Here is a 23686-nt window from a genome sequence, read left to right on the forward strand (position 1 = left end):
CTTCTCTCTCAGGACAGGACAGATACAGTCTGTACGGTGTAAAAAGCTGGCATTGAGCTAGTTGATGTAAAACTCATCAATACTGGTGCTCCAGTCGCCACAGAGATTAAAAACTCTGAAAACTGCAAAATATAGAGATTTACCTGGCAGTGACAGGTTTAATCAGGATGGAGCTGCATCGTTAACTTGTTTGGCAGTTTTCAGCGCAATGGACTACTTTCATGTGTTGAGGCTGAAATCTGTTTTCGTCATGCTAGCAGCATGTTGATGCAAACTGAAATGTCTCAACAACTACTGGATGAATCATCGATGAAGTCTTCTGGCTTTGGTCATCCTCTGACTCTTCTTTTAGCTCCACCATGAGGTTTTGTGTGAACTGTATGCAACATGAAGTAAATGACCAACCACACACTTACAGCCACTGAGGGAGCTGAATCCCAGATTGTTCAGCCCCTCCTTGCTGCTACAGCGGGAACTGCGTCTGCTTCCCCACTGGTCATTGTCGTGACAACCAGACCGTGCCTTCATCTCCTCCTTCAGGATCAACCTTCCAATTCCCTGTGGGTAGGGAAGGAAAGAGAAGGAAGGGTAGGGGGGAGTGGGAAGAGCAGGGGGGAGGAATAGTAGGAAGGAGACAAGAAGTGAAGGTGGGAGTGGGATGGATGCATGGGTTGATAGATGGTGATGGAACAAAAGGCAGGAAAAGGCAATGGTTGTTGTTTGGACAGAGAGAGAGATGAAAATGAAGTGAAAGAAGGTTAAGGGAACATAGGAGCATCACTCTGTATTATGTCCAGTGGGTGAGGTTGGAAATAAAAGGTTAATTAAGTGGATCATTAAATATTAACACACACTCTTAAAATATAAAAGGAGAGCAGGAGAACATCTTCCTTTCTTACCCTATTTAGATTGTGATTCCATGCATCCTCCTCTCCACCAGACGAAAACCTCCTTACCCGGGAGACTACAGACAGAGATGGAGATAAAAGAGAGCCTAGATGTGAGAGTATCTTGTCTTTGGTGTAAATACAGGTTTCTAAATACTTGTGTGTGCAGAGGTGTTTGTTTCAGAGAGAGAGGAAGGGGTACCTTTTGGAGAGCCAGTATATGGGTAGTAATTCGACTCTGGGTGATAAAGGCTGTTACAATTGGAGGTGGAAAGGCAGCTGGAATTGACAAGGTTCTCATTGGTCTTAATCTTACTGGCTGTTGGAGATGCAGATATGTCTGCGGGAAAGAGGATCAGAGAGGAATGGTATCAACATAAATCATGACAACCTTTTCAAGACATTTTTAGACACATCTACATGCTTGGAATAACAAATAGGGGATGTGAAGGGGAAAAAAATTATCTTGATTTGTTTGTTTGTTGGTCTGTGGTTGTTCAACTTCAAATATTGAAAAAAACATTCATAACGTTATCATTTATGTGTACTATATCTGCTATTGTCAAACCCTCACTATATTTCTCAGTTGTCTTCTTCTGCTAATAGAAACAAACACCTCCTTGAGTTTATTTTTGAGGTTTGACTACACACACTAAATATACAGTATATATAGTGATTATGGTGCTTTTCCTTAATATGAAAACTGCTCTATAAATGATTCATGATGTAAATTCAAATTGGTCCACAGAGCCCAGATCATAGATTGCCAGCTCAGACTGAAGAGGAAGAGGTTTGTCAGCACTTTGTGGCTCAGCGTAAATCATCCAGGGGTGTTTCTGAAGAACTGTAACTCTGTTGGACCGGACAGCTGAGCACTGATGAATCACCTACATACTCAGAATATTTGGTACTTCTGTTCCCAGCTTTACTTCATGAATATAATCTGTAATCTTTCCTCTGATGTGGCTACAACTATCAAACATCACAGCTGTAGCCCTTATCCTTTTTAGTTTAGTTTATTTAGCACTGTATTCTTTATTATCATATTTAGCACCATAATTACTGAGCAGCCAGCCTACTGTGACTGAATGAATGTCAGGACTTGATGACTTTAACAAAGAAACTAATGTGGATTGGTCATAACATCATAACATCACAACAGTCAGTGGAAGGGTCAACAAACAGTTTATGTTAAGATATTTCATTTCCAGTGGTATAAAACAGAAAAGCAGGAAATTCTCAACTCAAATACCTCAAACTGAGCCTGGACAATAAACTGAGCTTTCTATGTATGTTTTAGTCATGAGGACAGTGCTGTGTATGAGATAAGAATGGCTGTGCTGCTGTGATAGTTGATGGGCATGGATCAGTACATTGTTTTTCAAAACAAAAGAGTAAAAAAAAAAAAAAAACTAAGCCGCATATTTTAGGTAAAATTCCTGATTATATGTAGCTATTTTTAGTTTTTACCTGAAATATACAGCTTAGTTTTTCTGCAGTCATGTCCTCTTCCCTGAGACACACTCTTTTAGTGTTTCGAAAAACAATGTACTGATCCATGTCCATCAACTTTCACAGCAGAGCCGAAATTTTTACATACACTGTCCTCATATGCGCTCTTACTTTGAAAACAGCCACTTCCAGTCGCACAATATGAAAAAACGGGCACTTTTTTGTTTCTGTCTTCTAATGATTTTATCTTTTGTTTTTAGAAACAGGAAATGATAATCAACTGTTTTTTAAAGTTTTGTTTTTTGAATTTTAAAAAGAAAATCAAATAACCACTCATTTTTTGTTTTTTAATATCCTTTTCTGAACAGAAAATCCAACAACCAGAACATACACAGACGAGAGCTATAAGGGTGGAAAGATGTGCTGTTTGGTTTTACTATTTTTTTTCTTGGTTAACATATATGTATTCATGTGAGGTTTTGTACAGACTGTGGCATCAAATTTCCATGTAAGGACAAAAAAGTATACCTGGCTCTCACGTGTATCTATCTAAACTCTGCAACCAATCAGTGATAAACTGCTGCTGCATCAAGGAAAATATTCAGAGGAAGTAAAAGCACTTCCCCTGAATACTGAGAAGTTGAAGAGGAGGATTGAACATCATCAGAAGAACTAGATGTCAGACAGACTGGAACTATAATTTAGATTTTATTTGCCTGATTCATTAAGACAGATAAATGTTGTTTCACACAAGGAATGCACTGACAGGTAGACAGCAACAAAGACACAATGCTGTGAGAATTGACCAACCTTGTCTCTTATAGATGGGAGCTTTCTTGTAGATGTTTGTTTCCTCAGTAGCTGAGAACAGAAACAAAAAGAATAAGTGCAGAAAGCAAAGGGAATAGGGGCGGAGGAGAAGAGAACAGGAGTGGAGATAAGGCCAATCTGGATTTTCTCATCCAGTCCCATCAAATGAGTTGTATGAATTTACAGTCTCCTTAATCGCAAAGCTGACAGCGCGGGTAATAAACTGCTATGGCGGAGACATTGCCGCGCATCCAGACGGATGTGCGGAGGCTGATTAATACAGATCCAAAGGATTATTATGGGAAAGAGCAGCAGATGGCTCAGGAATAAAGAAAAGGGAGGAGAGCAGTTGAAGAGTGGAGTGAGCTGGATGGAGAAGCAGAGGAAAGAGATGATAGCAAAGAGGGAGAAACTTAGAAATGACAGGAGCTTGTGGCACCTTGTAGTTTTCATTTCGTGAAGGCTTCTATGCAATCATTTAGTGCTGAGTGCCAGAAAAGCACCACAGCAACATATTACAGTAATTTAAAAATAGTTAAATAATAAATAAAAAACTTCCAAATACTGCACGGAGCATGCAACTAACCCTGCCAAAGTTAGAGGTTTGACACCCAGTGGGACATCCATGCTAAATTTGTATGCACTTGTGATACTGTGAGGCACTCTGGATAAAAGCATCCACCAAATACAATTTTCTCAGCATTGAAAAGCATGAAGGGAGTGCTGTTGCAGGGCTGGCAAGGACTATCAGCGTCAGAAAACCACGGAGAGAGGGAACAAGCAGTAAGAAATGGACCGAAGGAGGGGATGATGGAGGGAAACCAAATGCACAGCTTGCAGTGAAAAGTAAAGGCTTTCTAACAGGGAAGGGGACAAAGGCAGAGTGAGACGTTCAGGGAGGAGAGAGGCATTAGCTTGACAAAAGAGAGGGTTGATTGAATGTTTCAGTAAAATGAACTGGTATTAGTTGTTAGATTAAAGTGCTCATATGTTATACAAGAGCTCTAGATAGGTGAGATAAATTAGACAGACTCCCCTCTGGGATGTTAGAATAGTTTTAAAGACGAAAATGATGAGGGATGACATTAATCAATGAAGGACAGCAAAATATGTTGCCTCAGCTTCAGTCTCATATTATAATTATTCCAGCTCCTCAAATGTGATGAATTAATTATCAAAATGATTTACTTTCTGTTGATCCACTGGGAACGTGGTTGTGTGTCTGTTAGGAGAGCAGCTAGTGTGGATCTGGGGTGAGGGTCTCTAAATCATTTGATGATTACTGGTTAGACAGAGTCCAGACTCTAAAATGAGAACCTACAAGGTAAAGTATCAGAGATATTTGGAGGGTGGGTTAATCGACATACTAAAATTCAGGTTAGTAAACAGGTTAGGGTCAGCGTTAAGGATGACGTCCTACCTGGCACATGGAAATGCCTGGGGGCTTGCAAGGTGGTGGTGGTGATGGTGGGTGTGGCACACCTGGGTTCTGGCTGATTGTAATAGGGTGAACTCCTGCCACTCTCACTGCCTGCAGTCAGTGCAGCCAATCACAGTGAGAGAAACCAAAGCATGAGGCTCATGTCCCCAAAATGAGAGACACACAGACTGATGACCTGAACAATTGCATGTATCTCAGTGTTTGTCTCAACAGTGAGCTCCAAGCCAGACATGACATCATGGTGCACGCAGTCAAAGAGCTGGTACAGAGCACATATTTCACAGTGTGTACAGTATGTGTGTGAGAATGTGGTAAAAGTGTCTGCTGGTGGGCACATTACCGGGGAGATAACAGTGCAGTGGGGAGCCTCCGTGGCGACTGTGTGCAGGAGAGTCGGTGAAAACAGAGCTGGAGTAACGCCTCGTTCTCAACTCAACACCGTCCAACAGATCCTGGAGAGAGAGGGAGAGGCTGACACACAAGGCTCCTTCAAAAGCACAATTTTAATCACATCCAGAGCAGTTTAATATTCTATACAACACATGGGCTGCACAGCTTGCATGCTTATTGTCTGTTATTGTCTGAGTTAGAGTGAAGATTGATAAACCTCTCATGTCTGTATGTTAGATACGAACCCTGGCTAGTTTAGCTTAGCATAAAAACATATTGATTCCATATCAAATCTGTATCAGCACAAAATGTAAATGTGTAAAAATAACATGTTGTGGTTTTCACGGGAAGTTTATTTCTTTAAGGGACCATCAGTTTTTAGATTTGTTCTTACCTTTAGATTATATTAGCAATTCATTTCTTATTCCATTTCCTGCAGAGATCAGTGATGCATCGATACAACTTTGTGTTGCTTGATACCAAATCCGTTGTCTTATTTCTTATCTTTCTTATCTGCAGGTACCAAGTACCAATGTAGCACCAGTTTTTTCTGTTCAACATTTTAAATTTGTACACTGCACTGTGCAACATCAGGCCATGGGCTGCTGTGCTGCTAAAAGGAGAGTTGGTGACTGAACTCATGAAAGACTGAAAATTAAAATGACAGTGATGCAGAACCTGGATCTAATGTGGATCTGTCCTGCCTACTCAAACCAGTCCACTCAGCTCAGTATCAGTGCTGTTGATTGATTGATTCTATATAGAGGCAAATGTTATTAATCCCTAGTCCTTCATGAAGTGTTTCCCACTCTAAAGTCCCTGCTTCTTACAAACGGTAACACATGACATGTGGAGTACAGCTACTTTAGAGTAAACATACCTGAGTAAAAATGTTGGGTGAAGTACTTACATGAGTATATGGCGATAAGGAGCCCAGTGACTGGATGAGATGAGAAAAGAATGTCAGAGAATGTTTTGTCATAGAAGGTTAACATGAGACGTTTGATCATTTCCTGTTATCTGACTTTTTAACAAACAAAAGACAAAATGAACTCACCTAATCTTACTTTCATTATTGATTGTATGTATGTGTGTGTGTGTACCTGACAGCTGTATCGCTCCAGAGTGTCATCTGCGAGGTGTGTGTGTGCATGGTTGGCCTCATAAGGGATGATGTCGGGCTGTTGGATGCCATATATGGCTTTGACCCTGGGCAGAGCCACCAGCTGCTTATAGTCCAAAAGATCACCATCAGCTTTAGACTGTGGGAGACAGGTAGATGGAAAAAGAGAGACAAGCAGACAAAGAGAGAGAGAGATGGGTAGATAGAGAGACAGAGAGAAAAGAAACTAAGTCATAAGTAGGACACTGAAAATAAATAGGAATTTAGAAAGAAAGACACGTGCATATAAATACACAGGCTTGATGATAAACATAAACAGACTGCCATTTCTAAAGAAGTTGGCACGCTGTGTAAAATATAAATAGAAACAAAATGTAATGATGTCAAAACATTCAAACTTTTTCAAATTTCATTGAAAATAACACAAAAACAACTTATCAAATGTTGAAACTTGAAATTTAATTGTTTTTGGAAAATTATATGAGCATTTTATTAATTTTACTACAGAGCCATGCATGAATGCGTGTATGAGGCTCTTAAATGAGCTCTGCCTACAGATAGCGGCAGCATTTCTGGATCTGTTTTTTATTTGGTTTCCTGTTTGCATGGTGGCATTTCAGCTGCAGAGATGAACTGTGTTCACAGATGATGGTTTTCCAGTCCATGCAGTGATCTACGTCCACGACAGAATCATGTCTGTTTATGCCGCAGTGCCGTCTGAAGGCCTGAAGATCTCAGACATCCAATATTGGCTTTCAGCCTTGTCCCTTGTGTGCAGAGGTTTCTTCTGATTCTCTGAATCTTTTTATGATATTATGAACTGTAGATGATGAAATCCACAGATTCTTTATTTTAACATGTTTTTCTTAGACCCAGTCATGTTACTAACCTGTTGATAGTTTAACTTCATTCATTGTGAGATGTTCCAGCAGCTGCTTTCTTTCAGTATTTCACAACTTTTACAGACTTTACTTGACACTGTCCAACTTTTTTTGAAATGGACACAAACAGAAAAATAAGAAAAGCAGACAGGTGACATCTGAGTAAATTAAAATAAAATATCTGAAGATTTGTTAGTAAAATGAATTTAAATACCATTTAAGACCACTCCCATAAGAAAATGAAAATTCCTTGAAACTGACCGTGCACCCACAACTAAGGCTACACACAAAGACAGACAGGCATATAGATAATAACATCTGCTCAGAGACAGAAGTCTTTGTGCTTCTGTCACTGTCGGTTATATTGTGATTGAAAGCTGTGACAGTGACAGCTATGGGCGTAGCCATAGCATTGTTGGCTTAATGTCTGGCACGGCGGTACTCACACAGATGAGCCTGTGAGGGGAACCGAGGAGAGGAGAGGAGCCTGGAGAGGAAATGGACGCTGTCTCAGAGGTGCGTCTCAGCTGTTAGGACAAAGAGCCTGAAGTCAAACTAAAGTTACAACAGCCATCTACACTACATGTCATTTAAATAAATAAGAACAATAGTAAAGATGTTGTAGACAATGTTACAGGTGCAAAATCTGTGCAAAATCTGTGAAGGTTCACAGTCATCCAGGTCATCTCTCTTTGGGAAAAGTTCAATCTAGGGTAACTGGGCTTAGATGTAGATCTAATGAAGACACTTTAACTCTCATCCAAGAGGCTCCTTCAATTCTGACTAACTGGTGGGAAAACACAGGTATTTAGCCTTGGTAGGATCGTTAACCAGGCCATTGCTTCCACTTGTTTTCTTGGTGTTTCTGTTGACTGTCACACCTCTAGGTTTCTGAAGCGCCATCAAGCTCAACATATGTGGCTCTGGCTGCACCATGTTGCTTGTACTGCCTCTTCCACCTCCTGGCTAATCTAAATATTGGCAAAGATGTGGATCATCCATGGACCTGAGTCAGGGCATGAGCATTGTATGTCAGGGATAATTGGTGTCTGAGGCCTCTTCTGTTGAAGGATGGCTTCTCTGCTTTTACATAGGTAGCCTCTTTCACTCCTCTGTCAAAAATGCAAACATCAGTGTCACTAAAAGAATGTTCATTGTCTTTAAGGTGCAGAAAAACTGCTGAGTTGGCCCTCTTGTGTTGAGCTGTGCATTTGTTAGATTGTTAAGTTAAGTTACGTTAATATGGAGTTATTTTTGTCTCAAAAATAACCGTAAACGCACAGAGAGTGATCTACAAATGTTCCTTGATTTGCACACGTGTTTTGCTATCCACAAATACAAATTTCTAATTTGTAACTTGTATTTTGGTTTTTACAAATATACGTGTATTTGTAAATATATTTCCCATTTGTAAAAACAAAAAAGCCATTTGTAAAACTGAAAATTCTGTTTGTGAAGCGTGATTCTGCATTTGTGGATCACCATTCACACACACACATCTCTTTCCTCAGTTCTTGCCGAGATCCGCACAGATCTACAAACAAATATTCGGGATTCACGAATGACCGCCCTCCTCACCACTAGGTGGCAGTGTTGTTCTGTGTGTACACTGAACGTTATATGTATTCAGCTTCCTGGATGTAAAAACAACATTTCAAGATATATCTGGCATTATTTGAGGACATTTCTAGCGAGAAATGTTCGTTTTATTTTCTAAATCTATGTTGAATGAAAGCAAATTGTGTTTTATTAGTCCTCTAGCAATACTTTATCTTCATGGTTACCACAGTGTAGCAGTTAAATGCTTTCCGGAGCATGGATCTATTACATCCATGTTCTGAGTCTAAACATGGACGGAGTCTGCCGCCGTTGTTATGGTAACCATGACGATAAATTATCGCTACAGGACTAATAAAACACAATTTGCTTTCATTCAACATAGATTTAGAAAGTAAAACGCACATTTATCGCTAGAAATTTCCTCAAACAATGCCAGATATATCTTGAAATGTTGTTTTTACATCCAGAAAGCTGAATAAATATAACGATCAGTGTACACATAGAACAACACTGCCACATAGTGGTGAGGAGGGCAGCCATTTGTGAATCCCGAATATTTGTTTGTGGATCTGTGCGGATCTCGGCAGGAATGTCTCAGAAATACGTAACTGAGGAAAGAGATGTGTGTGTGTGAATGGTGATCCACAAATGCAGAATCACGCTTCACAAACAGAATTTTTAGTTTTACAAATGGCTTTTTTGTTTTTACAAATGTGAAATTATTTTACAAATACACGTATATTTGTAAAAACCAAAATTCAAGTTACGAATTAGAAATTTGTATTTGTGGATAGCAAAACACGTGTGCAAATCAAGGAACATTTGTCGATCACTCTCTGTGCGTTTACGGTTATTTTTGAGACAAAAATAACTCCATACGTTAAGTTGTTAAGTTAAGTGAAACACAATTATGAAAAACACAATAATTCCTCCGCCATTAACCCATCCACCTGGCACCTGTCAGAACACACATGCACATGCACAGGATCACACACACAGTGACAGATGCCATATACTAGAGTGGTGGGCAGCGATTCGCAGCGCCCAGGGAGCAGATGTTGGGGGGTACAGTGCCTTGCTCAAGGGCACCTCGGCCATGGCCACCAGCTGTCAGTTCACCTTCCACTACTTGAGCAGTGAGAGCAGGGATCGAATTGCCAACTCCACTCTCTCTCTCTCTCTCTCTCTCTCTCTCTCTCTCTCTCTCTCTCTCTCTCTCCCTCCATCACCATCACCACCACCATCTGTAAACATACATGTCTCATTAATGCATGTTACTAACTAAACTTCTTCCCCAGAGTTTCTGTGCTCTGTCGTCCAGCAGGTTCTTATGGATCGTGGCTGCTGCTGTGGTCCTGCATGACGTCCACTACATATATTACTACTGTCATTATTGTTACCATATCTCCATTACAGTTTATAGTTAGTTAATGATTTGCTGCTGCTGTGTATCTGTGTCTCTCTATCTCTATCACAGGTTCCACTGCTACTGTAATCATTTTATCAGTCATTGTAATTCATTGTCATTTTATCATTCATTGCAATTCATTGTCATTTTATCATTCATTGTAATTCATTGTCATTTTGTCAGTCATTGTAATTGTACAATATGTTTGTGTTGATTTGTCCTGTACACGTGACATCTATTGTACGTCTGTCCGTCCTGGGAGAGGGATCCCTCCTCTGTGGCTCTTCCTGAGGTTTCTTCCACCTTTTTTCCCTGTTAAAGGTTTTTGTGGGCAAGTTTTTCCTCACTCGAACCGAGGGTCTAAGGACAGAGGGTGTCACTTACTGTACAGATTGTAAAGCCCTTCGAGTCATCATACCAACAAACATTACCAAACCAGAGTGGACATAACAGCCTTGCTATCAATCCTACCATGAATAAATTCCTGGGGTCCCTCCAGAAACTTCTCCCTGTTTATGACAACTGTAATGACGGTAAATGTTTATAGAACTCCCCTGTTCAAATTATATTAAGGCTTAAAGTTATGTATAATTAACAGTGTGGATGCTTTGATTGACAGGTGGCTGCTGTTACAGATGGCCTGTTTGAGTGACCAGGCATCATTCAGCCCGCCTCAGGTCTTCTGATGACATGCCAACATGGCGGTGGCCAGCTTCACATACAGCACTTCTAAAACCTGTGAGTGGTGTCAGTCATACTCTGTCCATTATTTATACTGTCATTGGTTTCCTCACCAGTCAGTCAGAACTGATTGGATGAAGATGAGGAGGACAATAGAAACAATCAACAAACTAAACTAGAATATGTCCTGTGTTATTTACATTACATTACTCTAATTCTTTGGATAGTTCCAAGTTTTGTTCAAAATGATTTCCACTACCTGCCATAAATTACATGTAGTACTGTAAAATAGATCAAAACAGGTGTTCAAAGATTCAAAAGTATTAGACAGAATTTGATCTTATAATAATAGGGATACTTTATTTCTGAACAATGTGGCTTGTAAACCACGAATGAGAAATTTCAGGCACAGAGAGACAAAGAGAGGACAGAAATAGAGGAGTGGGTAGGGGGTTGTGAGTATTTTGAGAATTGCTCACCCTCAGCTTTCTCTCCAGCCGAGCTGCTTCTTTACACATGGGGTGCCAAACCTCTGAATCTGTACACAAACACACACAATTTAGCTCAGTTTGCTTTGTTTCCTATGTGTGTGTGCTTTATCGCATCCTATGAAGAGTAGATCAGCCTCTCTCCAGTGCATCAACATCAATCAACAATACACAAACAGACACACAAGGCGGTGGAGGCAGTTTGATTGGTCTTAAGACAGAGGGTGTAAGTCTTCTTGTCTCACTGCACATATAAACAAAGAAGAAGACAGAGAGAGAGGGACAGACAGAGAGAGAGGGGGGGGGGGGGGGGGGGGGGGGTTGTTCTGAGTTTGTCAGACCAAAGAAGAAAGTGTTATTAGCGACCCAGCCAAATATGAATTATTAAAAATATCAACAAGTTTATGAAATCAGGTGTTAAGATCAGGTAAAAATTAATTTTCAGCTCCGGGACTGTGGGGGCGTGTCCGCTGAATGTGCTGATGTCCCGCCCCCTCGTGAAGCAATTGAAACGTGTCAGATGAGTTCAGAAAATGACATGAGTAACTTTGAAACACTGATCCAGATGAATTCATCTCGATCTCTCAGCGGCCTCAGTGTGTCATCGGGCCACCCTTTATGGACCGCCCACAAAATCCTGGACTGAAAACTGGTGAAAAACTTTTGAACCTCTAACCACATTTCAGTAATTTTAATTAATTTAATGTATTTTGAAAGAAATCTCAGAATTACGTTTACATGGACTTTAATAAATAGTATAGCACACGATAAGCTTAACAGATATAAGTGTTAATTGTTAAATGTTAAATTTGTAGTGCTGTCAAAATTAACGCGTTAATTTTGTCGATTAATTTTAAAGAATTAACGCGTAAAAAAAAATTAACGCAATTAACGCGGTTTTGTTTACTTCCGGTGGCGGCCGCCATTTTGGATGTGGCAAAGTAGAGCTTTGTTTCCCAGATATATTAGTGTGTGTGTGAATGGGTGTATAAGAGGCATTAACTTAAAGCCCTCACGGAGACTGCGCCCTGGGCGGTCGCCCACATTGCCCATAGCTAAAACCGGCCCTGCTTGTTTTAGTTTACGGGCAGATCTGCCACATCCAATATGGCGGACACGTAACGTATCGCAGCAACGGACCAATCTGCTCAGTGCAGCGTTTATGTGTATTTCTATGATCTATCCTAACTAAAGGAGAGTCTGTGCATATATGTCTATGATCTATCCTAACTAAAGGAGAGTCTGTGCATATGTCTATGATCTATCATAACTAAAGGAGAGTCTATGTATATATGTCTATGATCTATCCTAACTAAAGGAGAGTCTATGTATATATGTCTATGATCTATCCTAACTAAAGGAGAGTCTGTGTATATGTCTATGATCTATCCTAACAAAGGAGAGTCTAGTGTAATATGTCTATGATCTATCCTAACTAAAGGAGAGTCTGTGCATATATGTCTATGATCTATCCTAACTAAAGGAGAGTCTGTTGTGTAAAGATGGATAAGGGACGGACTTTTAGGGGGAACATTTTATTTTAAAAAGTTGCCTCGTGTGGACAAAAACAAGGCAATTTGCACAGTTTGCAAAGCCGAATTTAAATTCCACAGAAGTAACACGACTTTAACATATCACCTCAAAGCAAAACACCCAGTCTACACTACAGGAGTGTGGCACTCCTCAGTATATTTCCTCATTCTTTTTCTGTTTGCACTGTGCATATGTGCACCTTAAGCCAATAACATGAATGAATTTCATAAACTTTATCTGAGTTTATTCTACATTAATTTGATCATTTTACATAAATAAATATTCATTATAAGCTTCAGTCTCAGAAAAATGCATTTAATTTATTGAATTAATTAAATCGCGATTAATTACAGAAATTTTTGCGATTAATTAGTTAATTTTTTTTAATCGATTGACAGCCCTATAATTTGTCCTCTGTATAAACAGATGGTGATGACAATAAAAAGTTGCACAAATATATTATATAATATATATATAAATATATATCTATATATATATATATATATAATATATATATAATATATATGCACATATAAATTAAAAAATGTATCCCGATAGCCATAACATTATGACCACCTGTATAATATTGTGTGACCCTCTTTAGACTTTCGACTTCAGGAGGAAGAAGACGCCTTCACAGCCACTAAGGATCAGAGGGGAGGTGGTGGAGGAGGTGGAGGACTACAAATACCTCGGAGTGGTGATCGACAACAGACTGGACTGGAAATCTAACACCGAGGCTGTGTACAAGAAGGGGATGAGCGGACTCTACTTCCTGAGGAAGCTGAGATCCTTCAACGTGGGCAGCAAGATGTTGGAGATCTTCTACCAGTCTGTTGTTGCCAGTGCAATCTTCTTTGCTGCTGTTTGTTGGGGCAGCAGCATCAGAGCCAGCGACACCAACAGACTTGAAAAGATCATCAAGAAGGCTGGCTCTGTTCTTGGACTGAGACTGGAGTCTCTCGAGACTGTGGTGGAGAGGAGGACGCTGAATAAACTGTTATCCATCATGGACAATGAGCAGCATCCTCTCCACCACACAGTGGACAGACAGCGGAGCAGCTTCTCCCACAGGCTGCTACAGCTCCGCTGTCGAAGGGACAGATACAGGAAATCTTTCCTGCCACACGCTATTACACTGTATAACAACAGCTAGGTCATAATCTACAATCTACAGTCACCTCACATTTCTCCCTACTTTGTACATATCAACACTGCCAACTTGCTGTATATACCTCTGTACAATTTATTTTATTTTATCGTATTTACTATTGCTTTTTGATATTTTATTATGTATAGTTTGCTTTATAGTATATTTTTATTCTTTGTTGTCACTTGTCACTTTGTGTAATGCTGCTGCTGCTGCACTATAATTTCCCAGCTTGGGATAAAGTATATCTATCTATCTATCTATCTATCTATCTATCTATCTATCTATCTATCTATCTATCTATCTATCTATCTATCTATCTGTCTATCTATCTATCTTGCACCAAAACAGCCCTGACCTGTTGAAGCACGGACTCCACTAGACCTGTGAAGGTGTGCTGTGTTAATCTGACATGTATAAGTCCTGTAAGAGGTGAGGTGGGGCCTCCATGGATCAGACTTGTTTGTCCAGCACATCCCACAGATGATCAATTGGAATGAGATCTGAGGAGTTTAGAGGCCAAGTCAACAACTCTGTTGTTGTTTTCCTCAAACCATTTCTGAACCATTTTATTAACCTGCTGAAAGAGGCCACTGCCATCAGGGAATACTGTTTCTCTCCTCTGCTCACTATCTTTAACTCATCCGGTTGTGGTGGATGGGTCTGCTCGAGGTTTCGGCCTGTTAAAAGGCATAAGACAAAAGTTTTTCCTCGCCATCGTCACTGTGCTTTATCATAGTGGAACTGTTGGTCTCTGTAAATAATATTATGAAAAGTACAGTCTAGACCTGCTCCATGGTCCAGTCCTGATAGTCACATGCCCATTGTTGAAGACAGGGGTCAGCATGGGCACCGTGATGGGTCTGTATCTACACAGCCCCATACACAACAAACTCTGTTGGACTGTGTGTTCTGACACCTTTCTATCAGAACCAGCATGAACTTTTTCAGCGTTTGAGCTACAGTAGCTCGTCTGTTGGATCAGACTTCACCGGCCAGCCTTTGCTCCTCGTGTACATCAATGAGCCTTGGCAACCCATAACAGTGTCATCGATTTACCTCTTTTCCTTCCTTGGACAACTATTGATAAGTACTGACCAGTGCAGACCGGAAGACACCCCACAGGAACACAAAATGTTCTGACCCCATTTGGCCCTTTGCAAAACAAATCTTTACTTGAGCCCATTTTTCTGTTTCTAACAAATAAACTTTGCTATTAGACAATTAGATAATAATAATAATCATGACTATAAATGACTAATGTCAGGATACGATACGTATGTGGATCCGATAATGACAGTAATATACACACATACACTCACACAAACACTGACTTTATCATTTTGTCTCAGGGCAAAGCAGGCCAACCGAATAGACTCAGATAGTTGATCATGACTCTAATATACAACCACTATCAGCAACATAAATCTGACCTGCACACACACATACACAAACAAGTACAGACACACTGAGGCACAGGGAAGTAGACTACCCACACACGCACACACACCCGCACACAAAATCAATACTGCAGACAGAAACCATGCGTGGTGATTCAGTGCACCCCCATCCCACCCACACTCCTCAACTCTGCTGCTGAACAGATGTATGGCCTTGGACTTGAGATCCTTTATCTCCTGGATGAGGAGAATCTAAATGGTTAGGAGAAAAGGAATGCAATCAAAAACACCGAGCTGCACATCAGTTCAGAGGAAATTAGCTGCCTGAAATCTGTTGCAAAATAATTAGTTAAACGTAACTGCAGAGTAATTCTCTGTCTTTTTGTTTGGAAATGAAGCCTCAGCCATGTTTGGACAGACTTTTATTTTTCCTCTTTTATTACTAACTTTATGAAAAATGAGTGGATGAGTGGATGAAATTGGCCTGCTTATCTTGACCATTAATATTCAAAAGAAGGTATGAAGGCAGTCAGTGAAATATTATTGACATATCATTGACATTTGATGCTTATTTGAAATTTCATAGCTATAAAGTAGCAGATATTTAAATGTCCTTGGGCATTTAGCTTTTTGCTAAATCATGTTGCCATGAGGAACAGCATACACATGAGGTTGAGTAAATCATTGTATGAATGAATGCACTGAAGGTACAAGCAGTTTTTACTTGGAGGTGATAATATTTATTTTGAATGCAATAAATTAGCCTAACCCTGAAAACCCACTGGACATGACTCTGTCACACTGTGGCCGCTCCACCAGGAGTGTTTCAGAAGCAGAGCATTTAGTCTTTGTTTATGTGCTTCTAAATATGCTTCTAAACATGTAAATATGCTACTTAGTTCATTTGTTTGTCTTTTGTCTGTTTTTACAACCGTCAGTTGCACAGGGCGTTTTATTTTGAAAATCAACCAGATTCTCAATACCATTTCTGTGTCTAGCTTTTGGCCAGCTTGAATCAAAAATAAAACAGCCGCCCTGCAGAGTCGGGCGGTGGCCTGCTTCTGGAATGCTTCTGTACCGTACTGTGGCGGCCTGGTGTGGTTTGATTAAATGGCTGCATATAGTTCCAGCAGCCGCAGCACACGGAATATGGCGCATCTGTGCCCGGTGGAATTTGAGGGTATAGTTTTTTTCTGACTGTTCATAGATACAAAGCTGAAACCATTAGCTGATGAATGTGTTGTGTTGATCAAAAGAAAATTTGAACAATGAATTATGTTGGAAGTAAAAATAACTTTGTTGGGAACACAGGAAACAGGAGGACATTAAACACAGACAACAGACAGAGTTATGAGATGCAGGTTCAGGGTGAGCACCAAGACATAGTATTACTCAAACAGCACTCGCATAACAATATTGTTGGCAGCATATCACATGCTGTTATTTCAGAGTTTGTCCAGGGCAGTTGGCTAGAGGCCAACCTCCACATCCTTAGACGATGTCCTAAGGTCTCTCTCTGGGTTACTTGCTTCACTAAAACTAACATCAGTGTCCCCATGATGAAGCTGGTTATCACCTTTCACTGTTAACACTGAGGTTTCCAGCTACTAGCCACATAATCAGATATTCATCCATCCATCCATCCATTTTCTGTAACCGCTTATTCTTATCAAGGCTGGGAGTCACCAATTAACCTGCATGAACCCATGCAGACACGGGAAGAACATGCAAACTCCACACAGAATAATCCGCTATATAAAGACACAAACAGGAGCAAGTACAGGTACAATCTCCCACATGAGCACGCTGTTCAAATTAGCTCCTTTTCTATTTCTTCACAATCAAAAAATTGCAATTCTAAGTTGTTGTTTTTTCCCCCACATTTTAGAATCAAACTAATCAAGACATTCATCAATGATAACATTTAAGTTTTAGGTGAAGTCCTCAACCTGGAGGATATTTAACTGCTTGAGCATGTGAACCTATTACAACCTGCTGCTAAAGATAGAGCACAGTTGTTTAGAACACACTGCAGGTGTTACATTACTTGAACATCACACACACACACACACACACACACACACACACACACACAACCACTTTTTATTCCAGACATGCATCATGAGATTGATTGTAAGGATGTGTGTGTGTGGGTGTGTGTGTGTGTGGTTGTGCATGTATGTCTCACAAGGGTGATTGCTCAGCCCTCCTACATGTCTGAAGTCATCAAAAGGAGTGAATGTAACCTTGGGGCAGCTCTTTGGAGCTCAACACACACACACACACACACACACACACACACACACACACACACACACACACACACACACACATCCTTACAATCAATTTCACTCTCTGCACTCAAATAAATGTACTGGAATACACTGAAAATGCTGCTTGCATGCCTTTGTAGACATAGATTAAAAACACACACAGTCCAGGTACAATATGCAAATGCTTAGTTTTACTGGTGACTGTGAGCAGGTGAGCAGCAGAATGTCAAGGAGGTGAAACAGTTACATTACGGTACAGTAGCTCTACATTTAATCTGGATTCAACTCAGTCAGGCTCAATCATCTGTGTTACACAAACTGTCTGCAACCAAAGTGTACAGTTCTGTTTCAGCTTCATCTTAAAGGTACAACATGTAAGATTGGGCCAAATGCTGATATCTAGCAGTTAAAAATGGACATCCCAGCTCAAATTCGAAACACTGGAGAGTCGTCTCCCCCCACATCCCTGTGTGAGAGAGGGAAGTACTCATTCATCTTTCAAATCATCTCCAATATTTGTTTTACCATGTGTCTGCTCATGGGGCAGAATCTAACATTCACTCTGTTCATTCACTTTGTTTTCTTTCATGGCTGGAGTATGTATCATACCTGGCAACCCGGAGCTTCGGCATGGGCAGTGTCGATATTAGACCAGATCAAAACACACAACTGCTCGCAGGGCGCCGGTCTGGCTGGCTGTCCATCACGCCACCATCTTTCTCCCCACATTTGCATGTCTATGAGCCCATGCATGTCTAGCCTTGTACTTGTACTGTATGTTTGTTTGGGGTTAAAAATGCATGTAAATTAAAAAAATTAGTGAAAAAAGAATTTCCCCGTTTAGTATAAACCACCAACATATGGCTTAAAAAAGTATGGGAACTGTATGAGATGGAACAAATTACATATGCAATAAGGCTACAAAGACCCACATTTATAAAGAGATGGAGCCCTGTAATGAGTCTGTTAATGCAATAAGAAAGGTGTACTTTTGTCTTATTTATTATTACTTTTTATTTAATTTGTTTATTTTTTTCATGTTTTTTACTTATTTATTTATCATTTTATTTGTAGGTATATATTGACATGGATATCAAAGCAGCTGAATGGAATATTTTGGTGAAAATGAAATATGAGTTCCCAAAACAAAACCAAAAAAATATGACAGCATATTCATTTATGATTGAATATAGTAAATATACATATTGTACCTAAAGAAACATTCATATGCAGCTCATTTGCATTAACAGAATGTTTAAAAAGAAATGCTGCTCATTTTTAACCAGCATACTATAACATATTGATGTACTTAACTGGAAAATGACCACATGCTAATCCTACAATATGAAGAACACATTTAAACTTCACTGTCGTGGAGGTAAGGTTAATAAAAGGTTAGGTAAAGCTCATGGTCCCCGACTCCAGGGTTGGAGATACAAGTCTACACACCATGAGACCTTCACACTACTTTATTGCACTAGCATTCAATGTTGCCGTCATTAGTCATACCTCTACATGTAGTTCCATGTAGACATTATGGCCAGCATTACAGTTTCAACCTGAACATCACTCCTAAAGCAAAACAGTTGTTTATGAGAGTCATTTTTAGGACATTTGGTTGGTAAATTAAAACTCAAAATGTATAAATATGTTTGTTCACATGATCAGGAAGCTTTGTCAGTGAATCCATGATTGAGCTCATTAGGTCTAATTGCAGTAATTTAATCTGTAAAGAGAATTTACTGGATGATTCGATTTGAACCTCCGGTGAAGTTGCTTTCATTTAGATTAATACTGTCAGAGACAGAACAGAGTAATGGACACAGCAGGTTGAGAGGTTGAGTGGTGTGTGTATCAAGAAACATTAGCTGGGGGAAGGTGTGTGCATGTGTGTTTGTGTGTCTTTACCACTGTGTGTCCCATATGTGAGATCAATAACCTATATAACAGCGCTTTGTGAAAAAGCAGTCATTTATAATCATATCCTACTGCTCTCTAACTTAACTCTATCTTTGTCACACACAGAGCCACACACACACTTGCACAGATGCAGAAACACTTGGGCCATCTGGATATTTGCAGGGTTCAGCTAATTCAATAGACACTACAAGTCTATTTTTATGCCTGTTAGCTGTATACATGTTTGCATGGCCACAATCAATTCTATAGTTTCTACATATATTGTACAATTTTTCTCCTCCATCCCTTCACCTGTAAGGTACATTTCCTCTCCTTCCAGGAACATCATGTGGCAGCGGGCACACTTGGCACAGCTCGGGTGGTAGCGCTTCCCTCCAGCCTGGAGGAGACACAGTAAGGAAAGGAAAGGAAAGGAAAGGAAAGTAAAGGAAAGGGAAAAAAAGGAAAGGAAAGGAAAGGAAAGTAAAGGAAAGGGAAAAAAAGGAAAGGAAAGGAAAAAAAGAAAAGGATAGGAAAGGAAAGGAAAGGAAAGGAAAGGAAAGGAAAGGAAAGGAAAGGAAAGGACAGGAGGAGGAAATAAACAAGGCAGAGAGAAGCAAAAGCAGATGACACAAATGAGAACAGAGTGATGAAAAGAAATTGAGAAAAACAAAATAAAGAAGGTAGGGGAGATGGCAGAGAGTTGTTTTGTTGGTTCACTTCAGTCATTTAGAGGGGGACAACTGTCAGACCAACACACACACACTTCCATACATCCTCCGTCGTGTTCAAATCTATCTTAGACATGCCAACATATTCCCACATGGAAAAAAAAGGAACTCACCTCAAGTACTCTGCCGCTGATGTACCTGTTACAACTGTCACACCTGATCCCAAACTGAGTGTGGTAGTCACTCTCACAGTAAGGTATCCCATCCCTGCAAAGCACATTAACAACAAGCTCACTTTGCATTTACCCTTTGGCATTGAGCAACCATTCCACCATTATTTATCCTGTAACACATTGTTTTTTAACACCTGACAAAAGATTTTTCATTGTGACTGATGGTGTCAAATACAGGGGGTGTCATGTGGACTGACTGAATAAAATTGAACAGAGGTACTGGTAAGAAAATCCTACTTTTCTGTGACTTGCCAGAATAAGTGTTCTCTCAAACTTTAACACCCATTTTAAGCAAATTGGTCACAGCGTTATGAAAGCCTACACACAAGCATCAGAAGATTTGGATCTCTAGAGAAAATTTGATACTGTACAAAAGGGGGGATCAGGCCACCTACTTGCTGATGTACTCTCCAGTGAGCGCACGGCCACACGTTCGGCATTTAAAACAACTGACGTGCCACTGTCTCTCCAGAGCCAGCAGAGACTGACCCTGTTTGATCTCCTCGCCACAGCCTGCACAGTCTAGAAGTGAGAAAACACACAAGGAAGATAAGAGCAGATCCAACATTTAGAGCATTCATCATCCCTCCTCTCTGCCCTTGCCCCTATGTTCTTCCAGCCTCTCATCACTTTTCTTCTCTACCCTCTTTTTCTCTCTTCCTCGTCCTGTTTTCTGTTGTGACAGTCACACTGTTTTTGCCAGATGGAGCTGCCAGAACCAGGCTACAAGACTACCTGGAGCAGCAGGCCACCCTCTGTAGATAGTAGATAGTGTGTGTCGGTGTGTAGCTGCAGGGAATTAGGCTATGTTATGCAGTGTTCAGCAGGTGGACAGTGGAAGTGGAAGTCCACTGCTGGGTGAATCACAGAAATGTGAGTATATTAACTATCAGTATGCTACTTAAAATCATGGTCACAGATGATCCTTCTTCCCAAATGGGCAGGATGCAGTATTTATAGGTAAATGTACAGCTCTCGTATAGCAGCTTAATTCTTTTTTTTTTTTTTTTTTTTTTTTTGTGTGTGTGTGTGTGTTTCTTGTGTTTGAGTAATCCTTGCTAAAACTGCAGTGCCCAGCTGATGTGTGAAGATTGTGACTAGTTTGTTAAGATGTATGAGTTCAGTAGAAACTAATGGGGTCAGCACCAAGAGACACAACAAGAGTAAGGGAGTCAGAAAGTATTCAGAGGACATGGTTGGTTAAGGTGTTGTCATGGGACTTAATATACAATAACACCAGGCCGAACTATGAAAAGCTGCTTTTTTCAGCTGCTCCTCCTGTTTGTTGGAAAAGGAAAATCACAATTCAATTTGCTGATGAAGACTCTGAATGTAGTGAGTCGATAAAGTTTATTTTGTCATACATATTGTTCCCAAGGTCAACAATGAATTTCCGTGCTCTGCTAAAAGGCTTTTTCCGAGGCTGACAACAAATCACTTCCATTTAAGAGAATACTGCACTGCCTGTGAAAAAGCTATAATTACATTTTGATTGCTGGCTGGTTGCCATAGCACCACAGAAGCTATCAAAAATAACACACTCACTTCATCCATTATTTTGTGATAACTGCACAGCTTGTCATGCATTACAGTTTGCAGTAAGTATGTTGCTTGTGTGTGTGTGTGTGTGTGTGTGTGTGTGTGTGTGTGTGTGTGTGTGTGTGTGTGTGTGTGTGTGTGTGTGTGCGCGTGTGTGTGTGTGTGTGTTCGTTTCTTACAGCTTGGTCCGTGGACCTTGACGGGCTTGTCGCTGCTCAGTGTGTGTGAACACTGCTGACACACACATTTCTTCCCACAGAAGGTCACCCTGTCTCCAATTGGGAACGGACTTCTGAGAACACACACAGGGAAATTTTCAGTAAAGCTATGCAGATATAGCATTACAGGAGCTCAGTTCAGTTCACCCAAATCAAAAAAATAGTGTTAGTGTTACCTTTACAGTATCTATACATGCAGATAGATGTGACAGATGTTTTATTTGACAGTTTGACATTTGTTTTGACAAATGTCAACTCAACTGCATTTATTTCGATTTAATAAAAAAGAGTAATGGTCATTGGTCTGAAGTGTATATCTGTAGTCTGACACCAGTTGGAGATTTTATTTTGTTTCCTTTCAAAGTTAATAAGCAGAGAGTCTTACTCCCACAACACTGAAAATTCCCCACAGTAAATCAATGCAGATCCAGTATTCAAAAACATATGGGATTATGTTTCAGGACTGCTAGTAGTTTTTGGGTTCACCTACATATTCACATTCATTTTCCAAGAAGATGTTTTAGCAAACAGGACTGTACACGTGACATCCATTGCACGTCTGTCTGTCCTGGGAGAGGGATCCCTCCTCTGTGGCTCTTCCTGAGGTTTCTTCCACCTTTTTTCCCTGTTAAAGGTTTTTGTGGGCAAGTTTTTCCTCACTGGAACCGAGGGTCTAAGGACAGAGGGTGTCACTCCCTGTACAGATTGTAAAGCCCTCTGAGGCAAATGTACTTTGTGACTTTGGGCTATACAAATAAAATTGATTTGATTTGATTTGATTTAAAATATTGATGCAAAATGGCAAGTACAAATGAAGACATGCAGTTCAGTATATGCTTTTTGGCCTGAAGCTTCAGCTGTAGCTTCACACTGAGGGCAGAGGTGAGCATCAGTGATAATGTGGCTGACTCAAATTCTTATCATTGTTTACAAAATTTGTATCCTGATCACAGAAACTCCTCTGGTAGAAAAAAAGAAAACTGTAACACATTGGCTAATAACACAACGCTCAGCCTTTAGTCCAAAAAGGATTCAACATTTCCAGTGAATATCCTGTTTATCCATGTTATTATACATTCTCATACATAACTATTTCAGAAAATATCCTGAAACAGACTTAATCTGTGTAATTACAATGATAAAACAATATTATCAATATACTGCCTAGCTCTATGTGTGACGAGGCTGTCTGCCTCCTTGTTCCCAGAGTTTTCCTTCTGTATCTAGGTTTTGTCCGTCTCTCTCTGTGGTGTTATGTCATTGGGCGTGGCCTCCTGTCATCCTCTAACCTGCCTGATCACCTCACCACGTGTTCCTCATCATCCATTCAGCCTCTGCAGTACTAAAGGCTGACTCTAGCTCCCAGCTTTGGCCAACTCAGAGATTTTTCTGAACTTTTCTGAATTAAATTTTGATCTTCCTCTACTCCAGGATATCATCCTGTCTTCCATGCTCAGCTCCATCTTGTCTTCATTTCTGTTCTGGACTCTCACCTGGATCTTGTTCTTACGCATTCCACTTCTGTTTTCAAATGAAGTGTTTGAATTCCATTGGTCTGAGACTTACTTGTCCAGGGTGTACCCCGCCTTTCACCCAATGCCAGCTAGGACTGGCTCCAGCCTCCCGTGACCCTGATATGGATAAGTGGT

General features: G+C 40.2%; 1 protein-coding gene across 1 annotated transcript in view; it reads right to left on the bottom strand.

The window, feature by feature from the left end:
• Positions 1-23686, bottom strand: part of LOC104933052 (actin-binding LIM protein 3) — a 48758-nt gene that overhangs the window by 21679 nt on the left and 3393 nt on the right. The window contains exons 3-16 of the mRNA XM_027273756.1: positions 21999-22111; positions 20676-20802; positions 20221-20314; positions 19689-19776; positions 11113-11171; positions 7431-7511; positions 6084-6242; positions 5891-5920; positions 4931-5042; positions 4570-4680; positions 3150-3200; positions 1090-1227; positions 900-964; positions 417-558 (exon numbers count right to left, since the gene is read on the bottom strand). Coding sequence (XP_027129557.1) covers positions 417-558; positions 900-964; positions 1090-1227; positions 3150-3200; positions 4570-4680; positions 4931-5042; positions 5891-5920; positions 6084-6242; positions 7431-7511; positions 11113-11171; positions 19689-19776; positions 20221-20314; positions 20676-20802; positions 21999-22111 — 1370 coding nt within the window. The remainder of the gene's footprint in view (positions 1-416; positions 559-899; positions 965-1089; positions 1228-3149; positions 3201-4569; positions 4681-4930; positions 5043-5890; positions 5921-6083; positions 6243-7430; positions 7512-11112; positions 11172-19688; positions 19777-20220; positions 20315-20675; positions 20803-21998; positions 22112-23686) is intronic.

The sequence above is a fragment of the Larimichthys crocea genome, chromosome XXII, assembly GCF_000972845.2.
Source record: "Larimichthys crocea isolate SSNF chromosome XXII, L_crocea_2.0, whole genome shotgun sequence".
NCBI lineage: Eukaryota > Metazoa > Chordata > Actinopteri > Sciaenidae > Larimichthys > Larimichthys crocea.